Source organism: Colobus angolensis, unplaced genomic scaffold (genome assembly GCF_000951035.1).
Source record: "Colobus angolensis palliatus isolate OR3802 unplaced genomic scaffold, Cang.pa_1.0 Scaffold178, whole genome shotgun sequence".
Lineage (NCBI taxonomy): Eukaryota > Metazoa > Chordata > Mammalia > Primates > Cercopithecidae > Colobus > Colobus angolensis.
The window spans coordinates 5,127,771-5,138,876 of NW_012114910.1; the positions used below are offsets into that span (position 1 = coordinate 5,127,771).

At 52.1% G+C, this 11,106-nt stretch overlaps 1 protein-coding gene across 1 annotated transcript in view; it reads left to right on the forward strand.

Moving 5' to 3' along the window:
- Nucleotides 1-440: 440 nt before the first annotated feature.
- PLLP (plasmolipin) overlaps nt 441-11,106 on the forward strand; it is a 33,780-nt gene continuing 23,114 nt past the window's right edge. Inside the window, exon 1 of the mRNA XM_011938848.1 lies at nt 441-1,000. Coding sequence (XP_011794238.1) covers nt 866-1,000 — 135 coding nt within the window. The 5' untranslated portion in view covers nt 441-865. The remainder of the gene's footprint in view (nt 1,001-11,106) is intronic.

Below are 11,106 nucleotides of genomic sequence, written 5' to 3' on the forward strand. Positions count from 1 at the left end.
ACCAGCCTGGCCAATATGGTGAAACTCTGTCTCTACTAAAAATACAAAAAAAAAAAAAAAAAAAAAAAAAAAAAAATTAGCCAAGCGTGGTGGTTGCGCGCCTGTAGTCCCAGCTACTCGGGAGGCTAAGGCAGGAGAATCGCTTGAACCTGGGAAGTGGAGGTTGCAGTGAGCCGTGATTGCGCCACTACACTCTAGCCTGGGCGACAGAAAGAGACTCTGTCTCAAAAGGGAAATAAAAAAAAAAAAAATACAAACAGGGGTCTCACTGTGTTACCCAGGCTGGGTGTTACCCAGGCTGGTCTCGAACTCTTGGCCTGAAGTTATCCTTTCACCTTAGCCTCCCAAAGTGGTTGGATCAGAGGCAGGAGCCACTGCATCCAGCCCCCTGGGACTCTCCAAGAGTCGCTGCGCAGGGCCTAGGCCGAGGGTGCACGGCGCGCAGGAAGCGCCTGGGAGAACGGTGTTCCCCGCGAGCCATCACCTAGGCGCGGAAGCCACCACGGCTTGGGCGATTGGCCCCGGGGGAGGCCGGCGAAGCGGTCTAGGCTGGTGCTGGCGGAGCCGATTCACGGACCCGGGATTGTTTACCGGTCCCGGGAGTGGACGCGGCTGCCCACGAACCTGTCGCGGCTGGAGCGGCGGCGGCGAGCAAAGGGTTAAGGGGGCGGCCCTGGTGGCGGGGGCGGGGCCGGGATCTCGGCAGCACCTGGCGCCCCAGGCTCCCAGCCCCGACGCCTCCTGCAACTCCGGGAGCAGCACCGGGATCCGGAGCCTAGGGGAAGAGCGGCGTGGGAGCCGGCACCCACCGCTGGAGGGGCGGCGACGGCGGCCGGAGTGACCTCGGGAGGCAAGCGGAGCCGCCATGGCCGAGTTCCCGTCGAAAGTGAGCACGCGGACCAGCAGTCCTGCGCAGGGCGCTGGAGTCTCGGTGTCGGCGCTGCGCCCGGACCTGGGCTTCGTGCGCTCCAGCCTTGGGGCGCTCATGCTGCTGCAGCTGGTGAGAGCGCGCGCGGGCCCACTGGGCTGGCCGGGGGCTCCCGGTTCGGCCGGAATGGGTGAGGGACTCCGGCGCTGCGTTCATTCTTCGCAAACCTTGCGCTCCCCACCCGGGCTCACACGCTCACCGAAGCGCTGCGCGTACCCCTGGGACGCTTCCCGCACAGACGCCCTCAAGATGGCCCTGCAACCCTCTCACCACGAGACTCCCCCGTGGCCGTCCCTGCGAGTGTCCCTACAGAGTAGGGCCGTCCCTACTCTGTGCACCGTGTACAGAGTGCCCACTGCCCGTGCCCCATCGTGCCCCCTCCAAGGTAGTTACCAGCGGCCACAGAGAGGCCCCCACTGGAGCCACAGTCACTGCGCACAACCCCCCAACCCTTCCCACCCCTCCCTTTCCCTCCTTTCTCTTTTTCACCCCTCTTTCTGCCTGAACAGTGCCCCCAGCCCTCCACGGAACCCAGTCTGAGGTAAAGTCCACTCTCTAACCACCTTCTGCTCCCAGCGGCTCCGCGTGGCCGCACCCCAGAACATTCCTCATCTAATCTAGAGGGCACATCCGACCCCCCAACACGCACACTCAGGTACTAAACTGTGGGCGCCCGCGCAGGAGCCGGGCTCTTCTAGCTTTCTCTGGGTGACCCGCCAGATTTCAGCCGGTTTGGCCAGCCCCACGGGGCCTAGATATCGCACCCTGCGCTGGAGGGAGGGGTTTGTGGGTAGCCAGGGGCAAGACTCCTACTCTCTCCCAGAGCCCTGTACAGACCCCAACTGAGGCGGACCCATGGGAACATCCTCCACTCCCAGCCACAGGCCCGGATGTTAGCTGCTGCTTCTGCCACCCTTTCGTGAGGGTTTGGAAGCTGGGTGGGTGGCGGGGTGAGGGCCTGATACATTTTCAGAGGACTCGGGTGGATTTGGAGTTGCGCCGGGACCTATTTTCCTTTGCAATCCAGCGAGTGGAGATTTCCCTAGCAGAGCTGCCAGGCCCGAGCTGGAGGGCAGGGTGGTCGCTTTGGTGCCAGACCCTGGGCTGAGGTCCAGTCTCCCTCCGCTGACCTCTCCAGGTGCGGGCCCACCTCCACCTGGGTCAGTGCTATCTCATTTCAGGATTTCTCAGATCTCTGTGGGCCCCCTCCGCAGCCTCTTAATCATCCTGGCGGGTTTGTTTAAAATTTAGATTATTGGACTCCACCCCCGGAAAAAATGTGCAATTGGAATTTGAATCTCAGGAAGTATAGCCAGAAATCTACATTTTTAACACTTCTCCCAGAGTTTTTTGTTTGTTTCTCTTTTGTTGGGTGGGGGAGAAGATTCTATTTGAGGAAAGAGGTCTAGTTCCTGGAATCATTTAATTCTGCAGATGGGGAGAGCCACTGACCCCGCCACTGCTGGAGTACTCGGCTCTGAGATGGTTGTGAGGGGCACAGCCATGAGCAGCTGCTGGGCCAGGTGGGTGTGAGAAGTGGTGCAAAAGGACAGAGGAGGAGGAGAGCAATTCCACGACCAGTAAGGCTTCTTGGAGGAGGTGGTTTTTGAGCAGAGACTTCACTGAAATCTGAGGCAGAGGCAGGGAAAGGATGTTCCAAGGGCAGGGAACAGTGTGAGCCAAGATGTAGTGATGAGAAAGTTGAATTAATTTGCAGGGAGTAGCCAACAGGTTGGTGGTGCTGGAGTTGAAGCACTTGTTTCTGATGTGGACAGAAGCCAAGGGCCTTGTGTCATCTCTGCAAGCTACAGGGTCTAGGGTCTGTTGGTGACCTTAAGAGGTTTTGGAACAGAAGAGGAATCTTGCTGGGTGCAGGATGATGACCAGCAAGATCCCTGTGAGGGATCCCTCAGCATGCCTGGTAAAGGGGATCCTGAGGCTGGCCCCTGACGGACAGGAGGATTGCTTGTGGCCAGAAGTTCAAGACCAACCTGGGCAACATATTGAGACCCTGTCTTTACAAAAAAAGGAAAAAAAAAAAAAATAGCCAGGCATGGTGGCGTGCACCTGTGGTCTCAGCTACTTGGGAGGCTGAGGTAGGAGGACCCCTTGTGCCTGGGAGTTCGAAGCTACAGTGACTTTGATCACACCACTGCACTCCAGCCTGGGTGGATGAGACTTTGTCTCAAAAAAAAAAAGAAAAGAAAGAAAGAGACTAACAATAGGGGGAATGGAAGGCATTGGAGTAAGAGGAGGATGTTGCTGTGGGCTGCAAGGGTCTTGGTAGCTTCTTCTAGAGAAGGCTTGTGTTCCTGATTGGGGGCGGGAGCGCATCCCTTGTGGGCTCAGCAATCCAGCCCTGAGCATCTGGGTCCCATTACATAAATGTAGACATTGAGGTCTAGGTAGAAGGACTCACCAGGAGTCCTGTAATAGAGCTTGGCACTTGGGTCTCTTGACTCTCAGGGACTGGGTGTAAGGGAAGTGGGCTCCTTTTGCCCCGTACCTGCAGTGCCTTTGGGAGGATGAGGGTCTCCCATCAGAGTTCTGAAAATGAACTGCACATTTTAGTGCCTTAGAAATCTGCTTGTTGGGGCCAGGTGTGGTGGCTGACGCCTGTAATCCCAGCACTTTGGGAGGCCGAGGCGGGCGGATCACAACGCAGGAGATCGAAACCATCCTGGCTAACGTGGTGAAACCCCATCTCTACTAAAAATACAAAAAATTAGCCGGGTGTGGTGGCGGGCACCTGTAGTCCCAGCTAGTGGGGAGGCTGAGGCAGGAGAATGGCATGAATCCGGGAGGCGGAGCTTGCAGTGAGCTGAGATCACGCCACTGCACTCCAGCCTGGGCGACAGAGTGAGACTCCGTCTCAAAAAAAAAAAAAAAAAGAGAAATCTGCTTGTTGGAGAAGCTGCATCCTGAGCTGTTTCTCTGGCAACAGATAGTTCTACTGGGTCTGAAATGGGGTATGTGGGCGTTCATCCAACAGGCACCGCCATCTGCTGGGAAGCCATCGTAGCTCCCATCTATCAGGCCAGCACTAGGCTCAGGCCCTTTGCCAAGGGCTTTAGATCCTCTTAGTCGGCCCCATTTTACAGGTAAGGAAACTGAGGCTCAGAGGTCAGTTCTTTGTCCAAGATCTCACAGCCCTCCTCCACAGGAGTGATTTTTCTGACTTTTCTGGCCCATGGTCTTAATGACCACATGTGGCTTTGCTGCTACCTTCCCAGGGTTTGTCATGTAGGGAGTGGTGGGGACCCCAGGCCCAGTGCCCACTTTCCAGGAGCTCTTGGTCAGTGAGAGAGGTGCCCAGAGGATGTGCTTCTCCCAGAGGGATCAGAGAAGGCTGCATGGAGCAGGAAATAAATGAGAAGATGGAAGCTAATTCCCCATCAGACCCCTCAGTTTCCCAGGATTTGATGAATGTTCCTGGTGTGCTGGGAGGAAGGGGAGGTGGGTAGAAAAGCCCCCAGCTCCTGGAGAAGGAGATATACTTTTCATTCAGTATCAGAATGTGTCCTGAAGAACCAACCTCAGTATTCTTTACAGATGTCTGGTGGTGTTCATTGGTTTATCACTATCCTTATTCCTTGTAGATTCAGAAAGAACACCAAATGGAATATGATATTAAATCACATAAGACAGAAGAGTTAAAGCAATGTGTCTTTAAAAGCTGGCAGTGTGGAGGGGAGAATTGACTTGCAGCAAGTTTGAGGCTGTTGATTCTTTGTTGAACTTCCTAGCAGCCTAGGCAAAAAGGAAAATGAAGAATCTATGCAGATAGCCTCTAAAAAAGGAGGCAGGTCTTTGTTTTTTTATTTTATTTTTTCTGACCAATGGATTCATGTCACAAGGCATGCAAGTTTGATTTACAGACAACTCTTTTGGTTAAAAAAAAAAATTGCCTCAGGGCTATACATTTTTGTGTGACTCAGGTGGAAGAATGCAGAAGGCGTGGTTATTTGCTTAAGGGGAGTTCCCAAAGCCTTTTTACAATGAGTATAAAGTAGTGCTATTAGGTGCCCATCTCTTATTTTTTCAAGCCTCCCCAAGCCGTGGGGAGAAGGATGATCTTATCTGGATTTATTAATAAATAATAAGTAAATAGGCTCAGAGAGGGTGAGGAACTTGTCCAAGGTCACACAGGATAGAGTGACAGCTTGGCTTTGCACTTTGATCTGGAAATCCAAACATGACTCTAGCTATGCTTCCTCTTGTTTATTTTGGGGGTGTGAAGTTCTAGAGTGCTTTGGAGGGGGAAAAGGGGGACTTCAGGAAGGGAGACTCATCAGGGGCCAAGGCCATCAGAGAGGGCTTCCTGCCATAGGAAGGGAGAAGGAAGATCAGGACAGACCAGAGCTTGTACAGAGACCTGTCAGTCAGCAGGCGCCCTTGAGGCCCAGGACGTGGAAGCTGTGTGAATGCCCTGTGGCAGTAAGGCCATTTGGTTTGGTACCTTCTGTCCTTCCATTTTGCCCCACCTCCTGGGATTGGGGGTGGCCACACAATTCCCACTTAGGTGAATAACAGATCAAAACCTCACCTAGCTGGGCAGGTGGCAGGGTGGCACATGCCTGTAGTTCCAGTTACTTGGAAGGCTGAGGCAGGAAGATTGCTTGAGCCTCGGAGTTTGAGGCTGCAGTAAGCCTTGATCACGTCACTGCACTCTAGCCTGGGTGACAGAGTAAGACCCCTACTTTTTTTTTTTCCTCAAGACAAGGTCTTGCTCTGTCACCCAGGCTGGAGTGTAGTAGTGTGATCACAGCTCACTGCAACATCAACCTCCCAGGCTCAGGCGATCCTCCCACCTCAGGCCTCCTGAGTATCTGGGACTAGAGGTACATGCCACAATGCCTGGCTAAGTTTTTATATTTTTTGTAAAGATGGGATTTCATCATGGTGCCCAGACTGGTCTCTAACTCCTGGGCTCCAGCAATCCATCTGCCTTGGCCTCCCAAAGTGCTCACAGGTGTGAGCCACTGCACCCAGCCCTCTACTCTTAACAATAACAACAACAACAACAAAAAAAACAGAAGAGAAGGCTGAGGCAGGAGAATCGCTTGAACCCGGGAGGCAGAGCCCTTGCAGTGAGCCGAGAGCACATCACTGCACTTCAGGCTGGGTGACAGAGCAAGACCTTGTCTCAAACAAAAAAATAAAAATAAAGAAAAAGAAATTAGGTAAATAAAGGAATGAAAGAAATGGACACAGCTTGCCGTGCGCTCATACAGAATATCCCTAAGTGTATTGCCGTGGGGGAAAAGCATGGCTTGGCGCATGCACAGAGAGCACCCATCTGTGGTTAAGTGAGGATGTGGGTTTCATGTAGAAATATGCATCCACTCACCCTGGAATAAGACACATGGCATGTGGTTGCCTGGGGTGAGGGCAGCTGTGGGGCGTGGTCAGTCAGGGATGAGAGAGATTGCATTTTCATGATTACCCTTTCTACCATTGGAGTGCTTTGTATTATGTCTCTGTAATTTTTTTCAAAGAATAAAACAGTTCCGTCTCCCTAGATCTCCCTGATCTTCCATCTCCCTAGATCTCCCTAGATCTCCATGATCTATGGGGTGGCATGGAGAGTGTTGATGGGAACACAGGCCTGGACGCTGAGAGCCTTGGGTTCAACTGGCTCTGTTCCTTTCTGGCTGTGTGATCGTGGGGGAATTCCCGAATTTCCCTGAGCCTCACTTCCTTGTCTGTCAGATGATGGTGGCAGGATCTAGATCATGCCTGCAAAGAGCTAGCCTAGCCCTGTATGTGGGAATGAAGGACAGTTTGGATTCACAGGGTTATAGGATCCGCGGGTTCTTATGCAAGTGTTAAGAGGTCCCTTTGCAGCATCTCCAACATGAACTTGCATGCTTCCAGAGGCAGAGAGCTCAGTTCTTCTTAAGGCTCCCTGCTCCATCCTTGGGCACTTGGGAGTGTTGGAAAGTTCTTCCTTATGGTGATACCGGCTCTGTCTCCAGCCCCAGGAGGCAGACCAGCTCCTCTGCAGATGGAGGGCAGGGCAGGGACTGAAAGTCAGCTCTGGTCTCCAGGAAGGGGCTGCCTAGATGAGATTGTTGGAGTCTGAGAGAGGTGTGAGTAGGGCATGGTCACACTGGGATTGCAATGTCTGAGACTCGCAGGGCCTCCCTTAGCACTGAGATTTGTGGGTGGTTCAGTCTTTTTAGTACAGCATTCCAGGCTCCGCATGCCCAGTATCTTCATCCAACCCAGCTCCGCTGCACAGAGCAATAAATGCCTTGTATTGTTAATTCCCCTGACACTCCCCACTTACTGCCACGGGGGAAGTATTGAGTGTTTGGGAATTAATTTGTAATTACATTTTGAATATATGAATACATTCTCCTCACAAAATAAAAACCTGTACAGATTACGCTAAAGCTGTAGTTGGGTTACCCACCTCTGTCCCTAAGGGGACAACTATTTGGGGTGTTTCTAGTCTTTTTTCTGTGCATTTTTGAACACATTGATGGTTTTATTCTGTATCCTTTGTTCAGCAAGTTGCTTTTCTCATACTCAGTGCATCTGAGAGCTCTTCATGTGCTCTGTTGTCCAGGCTGGAGTGCAGTGGTGTAATCTACGCTCACTGCAACCTCTGCCTCCGGGGTTCAAGCGATTCTCCTGCCTCAGCCTCCTGAGTAGCTGGGACTACAGGTGTCTGCCACCACACCCAACTAATTTTTGTATTTTAGTAGAGACAGGGTTTCATCATGTTGGCCAGGCTGGTCTTGAACTCCTGACCTCAGGTGATCTGCTGCCTCAGCCTTCCAAAGTGCTGGGATTACAGGCATGAGCCACGATGCCCAGCTAATTTTTGTAATTTTAGTAGAGACGGGGTTTCACCATGTTGGCCAGGCTGGTCTTGAACTCCTGACCTCAGGTGATCCGCCTGTCTCGGCCTCTCAAAGTGCTGGGATTACAGGCATGAGCCAGTGCGCCCCGCCACTCTTCATGTTCTGAGACTTGTCTTCCTTCCTTGTAAACTGTTGTGGAGTAACCCATAGTGTCCCGGTAGCCTCTGCTCATTTAGCTGTTTCTCTACTGATGGAATTGTTTTATTCTTTGAAAAAAGTTACAGAGACGTAATACAAAGCACTCCAATGGTAGAAAGGGTAATCATGAAAATGCAATCTCTCAGGCCCGGCGCGGTGGCTCAAGCCTGTAATCCCAGCACTTTGGGAGGCCGAGACGGGCGGATCACAAGGTCAGGAGATCGAGACCATCCTGGCGAACACGGTGAAACCCCGTCTCTACTAAAAAAATACAAAAAACTAGCCGGGCGAGGTGGCGGGCGCCTGTAGTCTGAGCTACTCGGGAGGCTGAGGCAGGAGAATGGCGTAAACCCAGGAGGCGGAGCTTGCAGTGAGCCGAGATCGCGCCACTGCACTCCAGCCTGGGCGACAGAGCAAGACTCTGTCTCAAAAAAAAAAAAAAAAAGAAAATGCAATCTCTCTCATCCCTAACTGACCACGCCCCACAGCTGCCCTCACCCCAGGCAATCACATGCCATGTGTCTCATTCCAGGGTGAGTGGATGCATATTTCTACATAAAACTCATATCCTCACTTAACCACAGATGGGTGCTCTCTGTGCATGCGCCAAGCCATGCTTTTCCCGCACGGCAGCACACCTAGGGATATTCTGTATGAGCGCACGGCAAGCTGTGTCCATTTTTTTCATACCTTTATTTACCTAATTTTCTTTTTCTTTTTCTTTATTTTGTTTTGTTTGAGACAAGGCCTTGCTCTGTCACCCAGCCTGGAGTGCAGTGATGTGATTTCACTGCAAGGGCTCTGCCTCCTGGGTTCAAGCAATTCTCCTGTCTCAGCCTCTTAAGGAGCTGGGATTACAGGCCTGGCTAATTTTTGTATCTTTAGTGGAGATGGGGTTTCACCATGTTGGCCAGGCTGGTCTCAAACTCCTGACCTCATGTGATCCACCCACCTCAGCCTCCCAAAGTGCTGGGATTATAGGCGTGAGCCACCGCACCCAGCCCCTAATTTTTTTAATAGGTAATGTATTTACAATGCTCAAGAATAAAATAAAGTGGGAAAGAGTACAGTGAAAAATCTCTGTTCCTTTTTGGTTACAGTTGACTCCTTCATGCCCGCTCTCAGTTTCCTATATCCCATTTTAAGACTTTCTTTAAGGAGATCTATGCAAATGTGGCTCTAGATTCCTGTCTCTCCTCAGTTTATATACTCTCCCCAAGATATATAGTCTAGCCACATCCTTCTGCACTTTTTCTTTTACACTTAAAAAATGAATCTTGGGGGTCCTTTTGTCTCAGTGTGTGGAGTGCAATTGCTTCTTTCTTTGTGGCTTCTGTAGTGTTCCATGATGCAGCTGTGGTGTGACTATGTGGTCAGTCCCTTTGTTGACCGACACTTTGGGTTTTCCATTCCTTTGCTGTTGTGCACCCTGCTGCAAGAAATGCCACCAAGTGCATCTGTATGGTACGTTTCCAGAAGTGGGACTACTGGGTGGGAGGGTATGTGCATTTGGGATTGTGATGTAGATTGCCAAATGCCTTCCGGAGAGGTCACACCCTTCCTGCCCGCAACAGCATGCCTCCTGGAAGGTTCCTGTTCCCACAGCCTCCCAACATGGTGATTTAACACACTCTGGATGTGCCCCAATCTAATAGACCAAAATGATAGGTCAATGTAGTATCATTTTCATTTCTCTTTCTTTTTTTTTTTTTGAGACGGAGTTTTGTTCTTGTTGCCCAGGTTGGAGTGCAATGGCGCTATCTTGGCTCACTGCAACCTCTGCCTTCCAGGTTCAAGCAATTCTCCTGCCTCAGCCTCCCGAGTAGCTGGGACTACAGGTGCCCGCCACCACGCCCTGCTAATTTTTTGTATTTTTTAGTAGAGATGGGGTTTCACCATGTTAGCCAGGATGGTCTCAATCTCCTGATCTCATGATCCGCCCACCTCAGCCACCCAAAGTGCTGGGATTATAGGCGTGAGCCACCGTGTCCAGCGCCCACCCCCCAACTTTTTTTTGAGACAGGGTCTCACTCTGTCACCCAGGCGGGAGTGCAGTAGTGTGATCATGGCTCACTGCAGCCTCGACCTCCTGGGCTGACATTATCCTCCTGCCTCAGCCTCCCAAGTAGCTGGGACCACAGGCATGCGCCACAATGCCTGGCTAATTGGCTAATTTATTTGTTTTGTTTTGTTTTGTTTTGTTTTGTTTTAGAGATGGGGATCTTGCTTATGTTGCTCAGGCTGGTCTCAAATTCCTGGGCTCAAGTGTTCCTCCTACCTCAGCCTCCTAAAGTGCTGGGTTTGCAGGTATGAGCTCCCCTTCCCCTGTCACCCAGGATGTGGAGACACTCCCCTGGAGACTACTTTATTTGAAGAGAGCATTACTGCTCTTGAGGCCAGAGCTGAGAGGGGGCAGTGGCAGAACTTGAACCCAGGGCAACTGGGATAACAAGAAGTTTATAGTCTCAGCACCCCAAGGCCCCCTCATCCTTCCATCAGCCCCTCCAGAGAAAGAACCAGCTGCTGTTGGGAGCATATAGAGCTTCACCAGCCCCGTGTACCCTGGTCTTGGCCTGCTGGAGGAATGGGGGGTGCTAAAGTGAGGGTCTTCCTCTCTCCCTAGACTTCCTGCGATGCTGGTTCTACACCCACTGCTGGCACTGATGTTCTGGGTGACATGAACATCAGGGGCCTGGCAAGGTTGTGGGGGCGGGGATTGGAGGGAATGAATGCAGGGCTCCACCTGGGACTTTACAAGGAGGGTAAGGCCTTCCTGGGAACACTCTGTGTAGCTGGAGGGGCCTGGGTGCTGAGGAGGCTCGGGTAGGCTTTGTGGGGTAGGCCTAGGAGACCCTGGGAAGGAGGGAGGAAGAGGAGAAGGGGACCTGCAGTCAGGGAGCTCTGAGTTTCTGAGATCCCACCTGCGAGTGCTGCCACCTGCTCTGGGAGCCAGAGAGGGCCTTGGAGTGTCACTCAAGAGGCCCCCACCTGCCTTCGCACACCTGAGGGCTGCCTGTGGAGGGAGGACCTGCTTGGTCTGACCAGTAGGGCAGAATGGGAACGGGGTAGGATTAAGTAGGGGCAGTTTGAGTTCAAGTTGGGAAGACGTTTTTTCTTTTCTTTCTTTTTTTTGAGACGGAGTTTTGTTCTTGTTGCCCAGGCTGGAGT